The following is a 17,657-nucleotide window of genomic DNA, read 5'->3' as shown; positions in this document are numbered from 1 at the left end:
TACTGCAGTGGTTGTGATAGTAGTAGGGGCTGCAGTAGTTGTGGTTGAGGCTGCAGTGGTTGTGGTTGTAGTTGGGGCAGCAGTGGTTGTGGTTGTAGTAGGGGCAGCAGTGGTTGTGGATGTAGTGGGGGCTGCAGTGGTTGTTGATATAGTAGGGTTTGCAGTGGTTGTGGTTGTAGTGGGGGCTGCAGTGGTTGTTGATATAGAAGGGGTTGCAGTGGTTGTGGTTGTAATAGGGGCTGCAGTGGTTGTGGTTTTAGTGGGGACTGCAGTGATTTTGGTAGTAGTAGGGGCTGCAGTGGTTGTAGTTGTAGTTGGGGCTGCAGTGGTTGTGGTTGAGGCAGCAGTGGTTATGGTTGTAGTTGGGGCAGCAGTGGTTGTGGTTGTAGTAGGGGCAGCAGTGGTTGTGGTTGTAGTGGGGGCTGCAGTGGCTGTGGTTGTAGTAGCGGCTGCAGTGTTTGTGGTTGAAGTGGGGGTTGCAGTGGCTGTGATTGTAGTAGGGGCTGCAGTGGTTGTAGTTGTAGTTGGGGCTGCAGTGGTTGTGGTTGTAGTAGCGGCTGCAGTGTTTGTGGTTGAAGTGGGGGTTGCAGTGGTTGTGGTTGTAGTAGGGGCTGCAGTGGTTGTGGTTGTAGTCGGGGCTGCAGTGGTTGTGGTTGTAGTAGCGGCTGCAGTGTTTGTGGTTGAAGTGGGGGTTGCAGTGGTTGTGGTTGTAGTGGGGGCTGCAGTGGCTGTGATTGTAGTAGGGGCTGCAGTGGTTGTAGTTGTAGTTGGGGCTGCAGTGGTTGTGGTTGTAGTAGCGGCTGCAGTGTTTGTGGTTGAAGTGGGGGTTGCAGTGGTTGTGGTTGTAGTGGGGGCTGCAGTGGCTGTGATTGTAGTAGGGGCTGCAGTGGTTGTAGTTGTAGTTGGGGCTGCAGTGGTTGTGGTTGTAGTAGCGGCTGCAGTGTTTGTGGTTGAAGTGGGGGTTGCAGTGGTTGTGGTTGTAGTAGGGGCTGCAGTGGTTGTGGTTGTAGTCGGGGCAACAGTGGTTGTGGTTGAAGTGGGGGTTGCAGTGGTTGTGGTTGTAGTAGGTGCTGCAGTGGTTGAGGTTGAAGTGGGGGTTGCAGTGGATGTGGTTGTAGTGGGGATGGCTGTCGTTGTGGTTGTAGTAGTGGGGGCTGCAGTAGTTGTGGCTGTTGTAGTACGGGCTGCAGTGGTTGTGGTTGTAGTGGGGACTGCAGTGTTTGTGGTTGTAGTAGGGGCTGCAGTGTTTGTGGTTGAAGTGGGGGTTGCAGTGGTTGTGGTTGTAGTAGGGGCTGCAGTGGTTGTGGTTGTAGTCGGGGCAACAGTGGTTGTGGTTGAAGTGGGGGTTGCAGTGGTTGTGGTTGTAGTAGGGGCTGCAGTGGTTGAGGTTGTAGTGGGAGCTACAGTAGTTGTGGCTGTTGTTGTAGTAGGGGCTGCAGTGGTTGTGGTTGTAGTGGGGGATACAGTGGTTGTGGTTGTAGTTGGGGCTGCAGTAGTTGTAGTTGCAATTAGGGCTGCAGTAGTGGTGGTTGTGGTTGGTACTGCAGTGGTTGTGATAGTAGTAGAAGCTGCAGTAGTTATGGTTGAGGCTGCAGTGGTTGTGGTTGTAGTTGGGGCAGCAGTGGTTGTGGATGTAGTGGGGGCTGCAGTGGTTGTTGATATAGAAGGGGTTGCAGTGGTTGTGGTTGTAATAGGGGCTGCAGTGGTTGTGGTTGTAGTGGGGACTGCAGTGATTGTGGTAGTAGTAGGGGCTGCAGTGTTTGTAGTTGTAGTTGGGGCTGCAGTGGTTGTGGTTGAGGCTGCAGTGGTTATGGTTGTAGTTGGGGCAGCAGTGGTTGTGATTGTAGTAGGGGCAGCAGTGGTTGTGGTTGAAGTGGGAGTTGCAGTGGTTGTGGTTGTAGTTGGGGCTGCAGTGGTTGTGGTTGAGGCTGCAGCGTTTGTGGTTGTAGTAGGGGCTGCAGTGGTTGTGGTTGTAGTGGGGGCTGTAGTGGCTGTGGTTGTAGTAAGGGCTGCAGTGGTTGTGGTTGTAGTGGGGGCTGCAGTGGCTGTGGTTGTAGTGGGGGCTGCAGTGGTTGTGGTTGTACTGGGGTTGGCTGTGGGTGCGGTTGTAATAGGGACTGCAGTGGTTGTAGTTGTAGTTGGGGCTGCAGTGGTTGTGGTTGTAGTAGTGGGGGCTGCAGTAGTTGTGGCTGTTGTAGTACGGGCTGCAGTGGTTGTGGTTGTAGTGGGGACTGCAGTGTTTGTGGTTGTAGTAGGGGCTGCAGTGTTTGTGTTTGTAGTAGAGGATACAGTGGTTGTCGTTGTAGGTGGGGCTGCAGTTGTTGTGGTTGTAGTGGGGGCTGCAGTAGTTGTGGTTGTAGTTGTGGTTGCAGTGGTTGTGGTTGTACTGGGGTTGGCTGTGGTTGTAGTAGGGGATGCAGTGGTTGTAGTTGTAGTAGGGACTGCAGTGGTTGTGGTAGTAGTAGGGGCTACAGTGGTTGTGGTTGTAGTGGGGGATGCAGTGGTTGTGGCTGTAGTTGGGGCTGCAGTGGTTGTGGTTGTAGTGGTAGCTGCAGTGGTTGTAGTGGAGTCTGCCGTGGTTGTAGTGGGACCTGCAGTGGTTGTAGTCGGGGCTGCAGTGGTTGTGGTTGTAGTGGGGACTGCAGTGTTCGTGGTTGTAGTAGGGGCTGCCGTAGTTGTAGAGGCTGAAGTGGTTGTGGTTGAAGTGGGGGTAACTGTGGTTGTGGTTGTTGTGGGGGTGGCTGTCGTTGTAGTAGGGGCTGCAGTGGTTGTAGTTGTAGTGGGGGATGCAGTGGTTGTGGTTGTAGTTGGGGCTGCAGTGGTTGTAGTGGAGTCTGCCGTGGTTGTAGTGGGACCTGCAGTGGTTGTAGTCGGGGCTGCAGTGGTTGTGGTTGTAGTGGGGACTGCAGTGTTCGTGGTTGTAGTAGGGGCTTGCCGTAGTTGTAGAGGCTGAAGTGGTTGTGGTTGAAGTGGGGGTAACTGTGGTTGTGGTTGTTGTGGGGGTGGCTGTCGTTGTAGTAGGGGCTGCAGTGGTTGTAGTTGTAGTGGGGGATGCAGTGGTTGTGGCTGTAGTAGGGGCAGCAGTGGTTGTGGATGTAGTGGGAGCTGCAGTGGTTACTGATGTAGTGGAAGCTGCAGTGGTTGTGGTTGTAGTTGGGGCTGCGGTGGTTGTGGTTGTAGTTGGGGCTGCAGTGGTTGTGGTTGCAGTCAGGGCTGCAATAGTTGTAGTGGGAGCTACAGTGGTTGTGGTTGTGATCGGTGCTGCAGTCGTTGTAGTGGGAGCTGCAGTGGTTGTAGTGGGGTCTGTTGTGGTTGTAGTTGGGGCTGTAGTGGTTGTGGATGTAGTGGGGTCTGCAGTACTTTGGGTTGTAGTAGTTGCTGTTCAAAAAATATTTAAAATATTAGTACTGTTTTTTTAAAATATATATTTGTCTTACTCTGAATGTTATAACAGGTTTTTAGAAGGGTACAAACCATATAAGGTGTAAAGATGTATGTGATTATGTTATGCAATTAGCATTTTAGTACACACAGCATGCGTTTAAATAAATAGTCTATAACGGGTTGTTGTTTTCAGCAATTTAAAGCATCAGATGTGCCAGTTATTTAAGTTTTAATCTCTTGAAACCTTTTTTTTTTCTATACAGAAACCCTGAACATCTTTACTTAATAAGAGTCCATTGCAAGCTGAATAAAAGTTAATGTATCCAGATACATATTGATATTTTTTTGTTGACATTTTGGTTTTATTAAACAAAAATGAATATTCATGTGGGGTTTGTTAGGTAGAGGAATTGTTACATTACATTATTGTAAATGTATTCTACCAACATTTGTAAAGAAAGGTGTAAAATAAACATGTACAGTATTATGTAATGGTATGGCAATTAACATATTTTATTAACTTTTTAAAATATATGCCTAGAGGACAAAGACATTAGGCTTACCTGCTGTAAGTAAAAGTATTGCTATTGTTTCCAGCCTCATTGTGTTTGCTGACGTTCCAACTTTTGACCAAGAATAAAGGGAAACAGAGAAAATGTGTACAGATCATGTACAGATATCATTCTTACAACAAATAAACTTACAAGACAATCTAACTAAAGTGAATTCATGAAATATGTAAAGTTCAATATGTATGACCTATATAACCCCCCTTAAATGACATGCATTACAAAACACAGTATGCCAGTGCTGCTGATGCAGTCAGTGGGAAATTTGAGCTTGCTTGGTATTGGCACTTGCCACATCTCACCCTCTCTTAACTGGAGTCCCCCAAGGGTCAGTCTTGGGCCCTCTCCTATTCTCTCTCTACACCCGCTCCCTGGGCCCCCTCATCGCATCCTATGGTTTCTCATACCTTTCTATGCTGATGATGCTCAGATTTTCCTCTCCTTCCCCACCTCTGACTCCACCATCTCCTCCCGTATCTCTACCTGTCTGTCTGCTATTTCCTCCTGGATGCACTCGCATCACCTCAAACTCAACCTCTCTAATCTGACCTCCTCTTTCTTTCCTCCTCCTCCCCCTCCTCTGATCTCTCTATCTCTGTTCCTCTGGAATCTACCACACTCTCTCCCTCTTCCTCCGCTAAGAACCTCAGAGTCACCCTGGACCCCTGCCTCTCTTATTCCCAGCACATCTCCACTCTGGCACGCACTTGCCGATTCTTCCTGAGCAACATCCGAAGAATCCGACCCTTCCTCACCAACTACGCTACCCAGCTCCTGGTCCAGGCCCTGGTACTCTCCCGCCTAGACTACTGCAACTCCCTCCTGGCTGGCCTCCCTGCGTCTGCCACCCGTCCGCTCCAGCTCATCCAGAACTCTGCTGCCCGCCTGGTGTTCTCTCTGCCTCGCTTCGCCCACACTACTCCACTACTCCGCTCACTCCACTGGCTCCCGATCACCGCTCGCATCCAGTTCAAGACTCTTGTACTAGCCTACAGATGCCTTGACCAGACTGCACCCAGCTACCTCCAGACCCTCATCTCTCCCTACACCCCCACTCGACCTCTCCGCTCCGCCTGCACTAGAAGACTGGCTCTACCTCCGCTACGCTCCCCTGCCTCCTGAGCCCCGCTCCTTCTCCACCCTTGCTCCGCAGTGGTGGAATGACCTTCCTACAGATGTCAGGACTGCCCAGTCCCTGACCACATTCCGGTGCCTCCTTAAGACTCACCTCTTCAAACAGCACCTGTAGAACTCCTCTGTTTGTATCCTGGGACACTATCACCCTTCATTTAAATGTGCTTTATTTTGCTCTTATCTGCCCCCTATTTTACTGCATTTAATCCTGTACTTCAGAATATTGTAATCTGCCAAGTGTTTAACCTGTAGTATTTTGTATTTAATCATATCCTGATGTAACTATCACTATTATCTGCTGTATTATTGAATTGTGGTTTGTCACACTTGTACTTTGCTTGAACAAAAGTTATTGTATTTCTTGCTCTTATTGTATTACTTGTATTGTAACACTTGAAATGTATTTGCTTAGGATTGTAAGTCGCCCTGGATAAGGGCGTCTGCTAAGAAATAAATAATAATAATAATAATAATAATAATAATAATAATAATGCAAAAAACAGTGACGGAGCCTCAATCAGTGTTCGAAAGGGAGTCTTTTTATTTATTTTATTTATTTTTTCCGCGCACCATAAAACGATCGATTTTGTGTACATTGTGCAATATGCCATGAAACTTTCACTGATTCATAAACATAAACTCGCCCCTGATTGATTCCCTGCTTTAAGCAGGGTTTATTATTATTATTATTATTATTATTATTATTATTATTATTATTATTATTAATAGTTGAGAATTTGTACGATTAACATTTAAAGTTTTCAAAATTATTATTATTATTATTATTATTATTATTATTATTATTATTAGAATTATTATTATTAGAATTACAGTATTATTCAAACGTCCTCCTACAGTGCTTTTTGTTTATTTATTTATTTATTTTTTTGGTCCTGTAGTTAAGAATGGGAATCTTATGTGTGACGTCATTAAATAAAATGATTATGTTGAGGTCTTAATTAATGTGAATGAATATTCAGATTATTTAACAGGTAACTAATAGATTGTCTGTGTTTAGTCGGTGATCTAATATGGTAATAATCATATAGTATTCATTCAATTTGATTAACGCACATTAATTTGAACTATTGTAATTATTATTATTATTTATTTCTTAGCAGACGCCATTATCCAGGGCGACTTACAATTGTTACAAGATATCACATTATACATTATTTCACATTATACAGATATCACATTATTTTTACATACAATTACCCATTTATACAGTTGGGTTTTTACTGGAGCAATCTAGGTAAAGTACCTTGCTTAAGGGTACAACAGCAGTGTCCCCCACTGGGGATAGAACCCACAACCCTCCGGTCAAGAGTCCAGAGCCCTAACCACTACTCCACACTGCTGCCCTAATTATTCAAATGAATTAATTGTTTAAATTAATTATTAAGCAAACTATCGTAATTAGCCTCACAGTTTGTAAACTATCATCAGCACGCTGATTAAACGGACTGCAAGGATTTCATCATACCACCAAAATTCATGAGGAGGTATGCCTTAAACTTGCGTGTGTGAGAGTGCGCTTCTTTAGTGCTAGTACGGTAGATTAGCGCGTTGCTAGGATACACACGTTAGGGCTGAACATTCGCGTATTTGCGTTGGACAAGCCAAATCAGAAGTAGGCATATTGTATTCACATTTTCTTACTTTAAAAATGAAGGCAACATGTTTTTTTTTTTTAATCTATTAAATCTACCGATTTAGCTTTTGTTTCAAAGCATGTTGTGTTTGGATTATATGGCAATATTATATAAAAAGAAGCTGAATTTAGTACCATAGTTAAATTGGTCAGGATTTGTGAGATTAATTAAATGTTGTGCTTTGCTTTTGAACATAAAATGTTAACAGTAATGAACAACGATAGTTCAGATAGAAATTACTTCTGTTAAAATGTAGTGTTTTTTGTATTATTATTACAATGTTAACACTAGATCCACCGCGGTTATTGTACAAGGAATGCACCAGGAAAAATATAACAGGAGATGTCATCTTGAACACACAAAGAAAACATGTTACTTTCATTTTAAATTAAAAAATACATTTGTTGAAATGTTTACTTTATTATAGTTTTTCATTTTTTAAAGTAGTGCTTTATACGGTAAGTTAGAAAATAAATCATTTAAATACAGCGTTTCGGCTGTGCCGATGTTTGATATAACGTGCTTGAATAAAACTGTTGAGTTGTATCCCATAGTTTTGTCTCATTTTAATACTGATGTTTAAAACGTAACCGTCATATAAGTAGGAGAGTTGGAGGGAAATGGCTGCCAGGTCCAGCAGTAGCGATAACAACAGGCTATATATATATACACGGTAGGTTATATTAAAAAAATGTATTATAAAAGGCAGTCAAAGTGACGGCTTTGGCGGTTCTAGGTAGAGGGGATTATTATAACTTTTTTTTTTTTTTTTGCGATCCTGCCTTTCAAAAGCCATCAGGGTATTTAATACATGTATTTAGGACCTATCTCTACTGGACCTGGCAGCCACCAATTCCTTCGTTTTGTACAAGGAATGCACCAGGGAAAATATCAGTAGGAGAGATTTCATCCTGAAGCTAGCCATAGCGCGTCGGCAGAAACATTTCCTGCAAAGCAGCAGGTATGTTATGTAAGCAATGAGGCTCGACAGGGTGTGGGATATACTTTAATATCCACACGCCCCGAGTGCGTGTTTTTAGTTATTGGTCTTCTGTTAAAAAAAAAAACAAAAAAAAAAAAAAAACGAATGTTCATTATTTTGAAAAGTAGAACGTCAATGGATCGATTATCGTTGATAAATGCCTATAGGATAATCGAATACGAAATTAAGGTGCCGATTGCACCACTTTTTACATGTTTCAAAATTGTAATGCACATAACACAATCTTGTGTTAGTTGTACAATAATGGAACTTGATCAAAATGGTTCAGAATGATTCAAATTGTGATTTGAACTGTTCCATTTCTAATACAGCTTCTCCAACTCCTATGATGTTTGGATTTTATTTTTTTACTGTTTTGTGTGTGTGTGTGTATATATATATATATATATATATATATATATATATATATATATATATACACGTATCAGGTTTAATTTTTACAAATACACAACAAGAAGGGGCAAATGATATTATTTAAACTATTATTTTAAATAAAAAAGAACACATTTAGAAACGTACATCTAATTATACCGTTTTAAATCATTACAAGAATAATATATATTTTTTAATTAATTAGGATAAAATAGTTTTTGAAGGAATCTTAATTGCCATTTGTTTGTTTCTTTTTGTCAGGGGTAGAACACTGGCTGATTAGAGCAAAAACATTTTCATTGTAAAATGACACTTGATAGGAATAGAGAAATACATTGTTTTAAAGTAAATAGAGAATATTTTACTAACCTCTTTTGAAAAACATCTTCATATTGTAAATGTAAAGAATCCCATGAGTTGTGCTCCTGTCTGTATGTGTGAAGTATCACAGGTGTTGTGTGCCTGTCTTCACTCATCCAATATATAACTGGTTTAAATGATAGTGTCATTATCACAAATCACGTAGGTATGACGCAAATTGAAAATATTTTTTAATTAGATGGAAACAGATTTGAAATCTACTTTGCTATCAACACCCATACCCTCCCCACAATAGGCTACATATCTTCCTTGTGTTTAATATACTGTAAGGCGGAGGTAAAGATTGCAATCTAGGCAGGTATTCTGGACTCGAATGCATGGTTTATTGTGACACAAGGCACAAAGAATGAGCATTTCAATAAAACAAAGGCAATAAACCCTTCCACCTTCCTGTCGTGGAACATGTTGTTCGGTCAAACAGCCCAGTCTGCACACGGTGAGACATGGTGAAGCCCCGCAGGTACAGCTATGGCCAAACGATGGTTTGTACTGTATAGTGAGATGTTTTTATATATTAATGTTAGTTTATTACATATGATATAACTACTGTTTGGAACTTTCTGTCTGAAAAAAACCCATCACAATGCACAAACAGCATCCCCAAATCACTGTCAGCCATGATGCTAGAACAGATATGGAACTAAATGATTTAGTGAAAAGGCTAAAAACCTGTTCCATTTCCACATCGAACAAGCTGAACGTGTCCGAGTGTGTCTGCCTCATGAAATTAAGGGATGGTAAAAATTCAGTTTAAAATTATTGTTTTTGCTTATGAGTTGTAACAAATGCATTTGTACTATGGGCTAAGTTTTGAGATACATATTTATTAATGTATTTATTTATTCATGAAAATTAACGTTCCTTTTTGTCCAGTGGGGACCACAAATAGCGTTACTCTCATCAACCAGTATCAAGAGGAAACCGTACTTCCACTTGCACCAATAGGGACCACAGTGAGTGTTACACTGACAGGAAACCAGGAAACCAACATTTTTCAGAGATCAAGATCAGAATCTCAGAATCATGAGATGACTTGACAAAAAAAAAATCTCAAAAATGTGAAAAATTTCCAGAGAATTCTCAGCTGGCTGACTTCATCTTTCAAAATACTGATAATTTCCTCAATTAATCATATAGCACTGACAGTAAAACAACATGTTTGCAAACAGGTTATAGTTTCAAATCCCATGCGTGCCTTTTTTTTTGCAGGCAAATGTTCCATTATTTTGCGTGCGATGCATGCGACTAGTCAATGCCTTCCCTAGTATATTTCCATGTTGACAAAATAAGTTAATTGTCATTAAACTCGGATGTCCTGTAATATACATAGGCGTGGACATTTTTACCTTTCTTTGGCGACTTATTTCTCTTACTGTATGACAGGTTGTGGCAAAGTGGTTTGCTGTGCACAGATGTAGAGGTGATGCAGTGCTCAGGAATAACAGACACAAAACAGTTCACAGTGAAAAACAGCTCTTTTATTTGACTGGTTGCTTGATAGCAAAATAATAACTAACTGGCCTTACATAACGATGTGTATGGCACAGTTAAAACCACTGGGTTCAGTCCTGAAATAATAATACCACACACTATACACACACGATTACAATATCCAACAGTGAGTGCTCCCAGTGCAAGTGGTGAATTATACAGCAATTAGTGAAACAGTAGCGCAGTGTAGTCCGGGCTTGGTGCTGGCTGATAGCGACAGCTCCTGGATTTTAGTTGTCTATATATTACAAGTGTGACAATTAATAGACAGAGATTACTCAAAACACTCAGGGTTATTTTTCACTTGCATGTCCTTTACAGGACGTTTCACAACCATAACAAAGGAACAGATTGCTTCACCACATCCCCTGATATACCCTCAGTCACGCCCGCTTCGGTAGCGAGTGCAATCGCTTTTCCTCCAATCCGTGACTGCCACATTGCCTACCGCATTAAGGCGATTACTTTTAGTATTGTGACTCCGCTTCCTTTCTGGATGGCCAAATTCTGACTTTCCCTTTAATGAATTGCCAACCCATCCAGTCTGGTGAACACTTTTCCTGATATACAGTGCTCTCATAGATCGGGAAGGAGATTTATGACTTGGATTCACTAGCTCTCTGTCACACAGGTATTGACTTTTTTTTCTACATTTCACCTAAGAGTGTTGGGAACTACAAATTAAAAGTGAAATGGTGCTTTTGGCTGATTTACTTTTGCTGCGCCAATACCCTGAAAACAGGTCAACTATCCTTGCTGTATAGAGAGTCTCTGGCAGTTCTCGCTGATTAAAACTTGTAGAACTTGTGTTTTATAATTGAAATTAGTTGTATCCACATTGTTCTTTTGAAGCACTGTCATGTCTTCATTTTTTTGTTTGGTTGAATTTGCACTAGAATTGATACTACTTACAAATTAGATTTTTTTTTATTTTTATTTTACACATTTTAAAATCTACAAGAAAATGCTCAGGCTAACAGTTTACTACATATGAACACAAGAGGGTGGTTACAGTACTATAAAGAGCAGATAAATCCACCAGCTCTTAGAAAGCTGATAGCGGTTTTGGCATTAAGCCCTGGTAAAATATCTGGCAACAGCTATGTTTCCATCAAACTTTTTCTATGCACTAAAACTCGAACTGCATTTGAAAAAGGACGACAATTGTGATGGAAACATGCAACATTTGGTTAACTCATGGTGTATTTACGTGGTCAACGCAGCACGTTTCTATCTGGTGTTATGCCAAACAGTCTCATCAGAAGAGACGTGTTACAATTGTAGTCAGCATGCATGCAAAGTCATGCAGTACATCTTTAATTCTTGTATAAGAACCTGTTGCTGAGTATCTCAACCTTCATATATCTTAAGTGTAGGTTTATTCTACAAAATATATTTTAAAAAATATAAATGTATTTCTAAAAAAGTGTCAGTGAGAGCTAGGTTTGCAAACTCTGCACATGATTACACACATTAAAGGCAAACGGACACAGTGTTCTGCTCTGCTGTAGTAAATCCACTAATTAGCAGAACAATGTTCTCTGATCTTCAAAAACAAAGAATGTAAAACAATTAAATTATCAAATAATTTACGGTTATAGACTATATTACACATTATTACTTTATTATAGCAATTGTGTGTGTAACAAGATAGCGTCAGGGATGAGACTCAGAGACACTCACCAGCACTCCTCTCAAACACCAACCCCCAAACAAAGGCGTTTCTCCTCCTTAAATACCATGTGAAAGGATTTTAACCCTGTCCCTGCCAACTCAATATTCCCAACACCGCCACACACTATTTACATGTAGGACTTTCGCCCTGCCACAGTGCTACACAATTTTGGCAGCGACACTATTTGGCACAACATCTGACGGGGCACTTAATTAAAACCTAATGACACATTTCATATGTTATAAAATACACAAGTAACACATCCCCTGTTACAATGATGTTAAATAAAATATCTAAATTATGTTCATACAGGTTTTTTTTGTTTTTTTTTCAATGATGTCTCAATCCTAAAATTCTAGGTGATGCTAAACATTTGGCCATTTTTGTGTCAAAGGCACTATATAAAATAAATATTGATTGATTTATTGATTGATTTATCAAAAGTCAGCAAAGCACGGCTCCTTATCTGAAATACACACACAGCAATTCAAATTTAAATTCCAAAAACGGTCAAAATGACGCCTTGGTCGTTCTAGTGTTAAATACTACTTGTTACATTCCTTCTTCTTGTCTTGCCCTGTGAAACAGTTGTTGTGAATATTGTTTACTTTTTAACTATATGTCTGGTAATTCATGTATTAAATGTGTCAAACAGGTAGTATAAATATGTTTAATTTTGCGGAAAGTAACTGTAATATTATTACTCCCATTACAAATCTCGACGCGTTATATTACCTTGTTATTGGCAAAAGTAATATTATCACAGTAAGGTGTTATTTAAGTAGCGCGTTACCCCCAACTCTGAAAACACACAGTTCCTTCTTGGTCCATTTTCGGACGTAGTGTAAAGACACATCACCAGAATGCTCAGTAAGGTAGGTTATTCGGTAGAGTTTATATGCAAGTCTAGCAAGCGAATACAAAATAAATGAAGGAAATGCCTCTCTCTTTTTTCTTTGTTTGAATCAAGAAAATTTTTTGAAACTCGTGGCGTCATTACGTACAGCTCTTTGATGGAAACCTATTTTTGTACGATAAGGTTTCCATATATTTATTCATGCGAAATTCTGCAAGTTCACCAGGAATGTGTTCATCTTGTTTATGGAAACATAGCTAATTAAATGTATTTTAAGACTGCCTGGTTAAACCTAATCATATTAATGCCAGTGAAATATCAATCACGCAAATTTTACCAGAGTCTGGTGGAACCATCTTTGTGAATTGTGGGAATTGCCAATGTTTTATTATGGTAAGGATGAAAATAAGACAAATAAGATAGACCTTTTGTTTCCATCATTTTTTTTTAAAGGATAAAACATGATCTGCTTAGAATTGTATACTGGTAAAACTTTTTTGCCACATTATGAAATGTCTATGAAATCCTGTTATGTGAAAGGTTTGGAGAGTATTATAAGCCGTATTTCTATCCATGTATAGAGCGAGTTTATAATTTACTCTGTCAAAATTGCTACAAAAATAGCAGCGACACAAGGAGGAAAAAATTGTTTTCCAACTAATGCAGATTCTGCAGAGTAAAAGGAGTTTCCTTGTAACGTTTATTGTCGTCATAGCCTAATTTGTAGCAAAGTTTTCAGCTTAGTCGCATAAAATATATTCTCTAGACGATTTTCCATGATTTTTTTTTACTCGCTCTACCAAGTAAACACACTAAAACTTGTCAGCCCCTATTCCTATCAGAAAGTAGCTGTGCGATTTGTGAAAATGCCTTAGTTTCTTGCTGTGATGGATCCCTTGAAGAACACTTTTGTTTGGAAGACTCCTTTTGCTCTTGCTCTGCCAGCTATCATTACCATTAAAATGATTAAACAGAGACGACGGCGGCAAAGACTAGCCGTGCTGCAACTGTAATTACTCTTATTCCTTCAAATTTAAGAAGCCCTCGAATTTAAGACGCAGCCCAAATCTCCCACCTCAATTTGAAAGCATGTTTTACAGTGCAGTTATAACCTGTATATTATTAATTTACTGCACTTACTGTGATGATGACTGCCAAGACCAGTACTGCAGTCTTTTTGGTTAGGATTTAGCGTTGCTAAAAAGCTGAATGTCTGACCCTGTCAAGGGGAGCCTCTTATCAAACACTAGTGAAGTACCTTTACAACACAACCTATCAAAAAACACCTGTGAAGACCCCTTACATTATAATGTAAAAATATAACAACAAACATTGATTTATATATTACGTAGTTTATTTGCTATAGAATTCAAATGATCATACATTTACATACACAAATATGGTACATTAGTTTTTGTTCAAAAATATTTAATGTATTAACACTGTCTTCTAAACAATTATATAATACCTTTTCATACACAAAATCCCAACAGGGAAGACAGACAGCATGACTACAGAGCACACTCTGGAAGTGTGAAGAGCAAAAGAAACAGGCTTTCTACACAACCACTACGGGAACCATTCCAAACTGCTTAAAATGGATACACATTCATTTTCCATGCAATCTTCTTTCTATTACACCCTTACAGGTTTGAAATGTGTGTTTTGGTTGTATTTGGCCTAGCCTCAGATAACTCTTCCAGGGGATCATTAGTACTCTGTGTTCATACACAGAACTGCTCTCCACTGTTCTGTGCTGTGGCTTTTATTATTACACTTTCTTTCTCTTTTGTTGCTATACCCGTTAAGCCATTCAGACCAAAATGTGTTTGTTTTTCAAAGGTAAAATAAAAACTAGGTTAAAAAATATATATTTTAATCTGATATAGGTCACAAAGAGAGTGTAGATTCCACCGATTCAAGCATGATATATATATATATATATATATATATATATATATATATATATATATATTGTGAGATTAAGAGTGTCAAAGGGGTTAGAGACACAGAACGACTAGGAACTACAATTCCCAACAACGGGGCAAACATACCGTGCATGACGGGTAACAGCGGTAGCTTTAAAAAGCTGCGGGAATCAGCTAGAGGGGAGAGCGAGAACAGGTGCACACACGAGCCGTGGGACGGGAGAGTACCTAACCCAGACGAAAGTGGGCAGCGGCATTGGGAGCGAAATTGGGAAATTAACCAGTGGTAAATCAGAGGAATACAATTGTAGCACTCGTTTCTAAAACGGTACAGTGTAGTGGGACATTCCATTGAAGCAACCTTGCGGACTACCTTTGTCACCAGTCGGAGACAATCATTGTTTCTACAGCGGGACTGTGCACGGTGGTTTTACCTTGGAAACAACACGGCGGACTACAGGCTTCCCTGCATCGGAGCAACTCAGAGAACACTGACCGCTGTAGAGTGAGTACGCTGTGTTGTACTGTTGATATGGAAGTACGGGACTTGTGTGTATGTAAACAGAGTGCTTAAAGACTGTATCAAAAGCCCACGAACTGGGCAAGTGATTAACCCAGGAGAACTGTGTTCGGCTGGAAGAGTTGTGTACAAATTACGCAGGGACACAACAATGAAAACAACTTTATTGTATGTCCGGGGAACAGTGGAACCTGCAACAAAAGAGAGGCGAGAGTTAGAGAACGCTCAAGTGCTCACTGTTTTTCACCTGTATTAATTTTATTCTACACAGCAGCGTTATTACTTACCTTTACGAAAGGTTGGCCGGGTGTTGTGGCCGCACTATACCGCAAACAGGCTTCCGGGGCCGTCGGGATTACAAACCTGTGAGTAGGACGGGGACTACCACAACTCCACAGCGCCATCTGGTGGATGTCCGCGACAACCTGGAAAAGAGAAAGAAGCCACAATACCAAGCCACCAACAAAGAAACTTGGATACAGCAAGCCATCTCTTACCTGAGGGTTTCGTTCCACAAAAAGTCCTGGACTGTGTTTATTTGAGTTGTGTTATTATTTGTCTTGATAATTGGAACTTCTGTGTGTTCATTGGTAGAATATAAGAGGAAAAGGAAAAATCATTAAAACCGAAATCTCCTTGGACCTGGGTCTCTGTCACGTTCTTCTGCACCAAAACAGGCACTACGTACACATCTCATACTTACGTGGACTTCACCAGTTCACATTTGGTGTCAGAAGTGGGATGTGTTAAGCCTGTAGTATCCATTACAGCACCCACCTGTCTGTTACCTGATTGCAGAAAATGGCTGATTTAGAAGCCCTGGTCCGTGTGATCATGAATGCCACGGCTGCACAACAGAACCTCGCAGCCATCCAACAGGAAACCAACCGGTTGCAGAACGAGCAGATACAGGAAGCAAAGAAGGAAAGGGTAGCCATTTTGCAACGGATGGAAGAACTGGTGAGCACTCCGGCTCCCTCGGCGGCCACCGCTTCTATACGGTCAACGCACGTATTGAATAAAATGACCAACGGCGATGACATTGAAGCATATCTCCTGGCCTTTGAAAGGACGGCAATTAGAGAAGGCTGGCCACGGGTGCAGTGGGCCGGTATATTATCAACCTTTTTAATTGGAGATGCCCAGAAAGCATACTTTGATTTGGCCACCGAGAAGGCCAACAATTACGATGTACTCAAGGCTGAAATCCTGGCCCGGGCCGGGATTACTACTGCTCTCCGAGCACAAAAGTACCATAGCTGGAGTTACAGCGGGTCCTTACCTCCCAGGTCCCAGCTGTTCGATTTGGTCCATCTGGCCAATAGATGGTTAAAACCCGAAGTGAACAACAGTCACACGGTCGTGGAATGGTTGGTAATGGATCGTTATCTCAGAGCACTACCCCCAACGATGAGGAAATGGGTTGGCCAGGGGAACCCTAGCACATTGGACGACTTCATTGCCTTAGTAGAGCGCCAACTAGCGGCTGAAGAGCTAGTGCGCCCTGGGGCCTCGGGTCATAAAGTGACGACCAGACCAGACAGTTGGAGACCACGTGTCCTAGACCCGAGGAGTAAGCCGCAGTCCACAGGAAATGAAGAGCGAGTACCTGTGGTGAAGGGACAGGGGGTCAGCAGCAGCCGGGAGGGGATCGATTATTCTTTTTACCGCTGTTATAAGTGTAATCAAGTGGGTCATATAGCCAGGTTTTGCACACAAGGCGAGCCTATGCAGTGTAATATGGGGGATTATTTGTGTGGTAGTATAATAGTTCCAGGGAAAATAGAAAGAGGGGCGCCCTACCTCGCCCCAGTAGAAGTAAATGGACGTGAGGTCATGGCTCTCATTGATACAGGCAGTGCAATTACCTTGGTAGTGTCCAATTTGGTACCTACTTTCCGATTGAATTATGATCTCAGTACAGGGATTATGTGTATACATGGCGATACTAAACCTTACCCCACTGCTCTGGTTGATATAACTTACCAAGACCACGTGTGTAGCATGAGAGTGGGCGTGGTTAAAAGTTTGCCGCACTCAGTAATCCTGGGCAGAGATTATCCCAGGTTTAAAACCCTGGTGGACATTAACGGGAAATTGAGTCCTACTGAGTTAAACACTGAGGAGGGCAATACCACCCCTGAGAGTCTATTAACCTTATTTCCCTTTACCGACAGCAGCCTGTTTGAAGGAACGAGACCCAGTAAGATTTATAAGTCGCGACGACAAAGACGGCTAGAAAAGGGGTATGGACCGCAAGGTGCACCAGTCCTAGTGGGGGAACAAAGGAGAGAGACAGGCACCCAGTGTACCGTCAGTGATATTATGGATACCACGGAGGAGGAAATAATGGATATAGGGGAGAGGGATGAAACAGAAAACTGGTATGAACCTTTTCAACCCTCAGCCCAGAATTTCGGAAGGGAACAAGCCCAAGACAGTACCTTAGTAAATATCCGGGACAGGGTTATATCGGTGAATGGGGTGCCAGTAGAGGGTGCTGTTGTGAATCCTAGGGAACACTTCATTATTAAGAATGATTTACTGTATCGCATTACTGTGGTTAATGGCTCACAGGTGGAGCAGCTCTTGGTGCCCCAAGCATATCGTCTGACAGTCTTAAGGTTAGCCCACAATCATTTGTTTGGAGCACACTTAGGTAGTGAGAAAACGTTACAAAGGATTTGCC

General features: G+C 41.5%; 1 protein-coding gene across 1 annotated transcript; it reads right to left on the bottom strand.

The window, feature by feature from the left end:
- Nucleotides 1-252: 252 nt before the first annotated feature.
- Nucleotides 253-8,589, bottom strand: LOC131699100 (GATA zinc finger domain-containing protein 14-like). The gene is made up of 3 exons (XM_058994886.1): nt 8,487-8,589; nt 3,948-4,007; nt 253-3,378 (listed from the first exon to the last, which is right to left on the bottom strand). Exons 1-3 carry the CDS (start codon nt 8,506-8,508, stop codon nt 257-259), a joined length of 3,204 nt encoding a protein of 1,067 aa, XP_058850869.1. The 5' UTR covers nt 8,509-8,589; the 3' UTR covers nt 253-256.
- Nucleotides 8,590-17,657: the final 9,068 nt, after the last annotated feature.

Source organism: Acipenser ruthenus, chromosome 21 (genome assembly GCF_902713425.1).
Source record: "Acipenser ruthenus chromosome 21, fAciRut3.2 maternal haplotype, whole genome shotgun sequence".
Lineage (NCBI taxonomy): Eukaryota > Metazoa > Chordata > Actinopteri > Acipenseriformes > Acipenseridae > Acipenser > Acipenser ruthenus.
The sequence above is the reverse complement of the archived record's forward strand: the minus strand, read 5'-3'. Positions and strand labels throughout refer to the sequence as shown.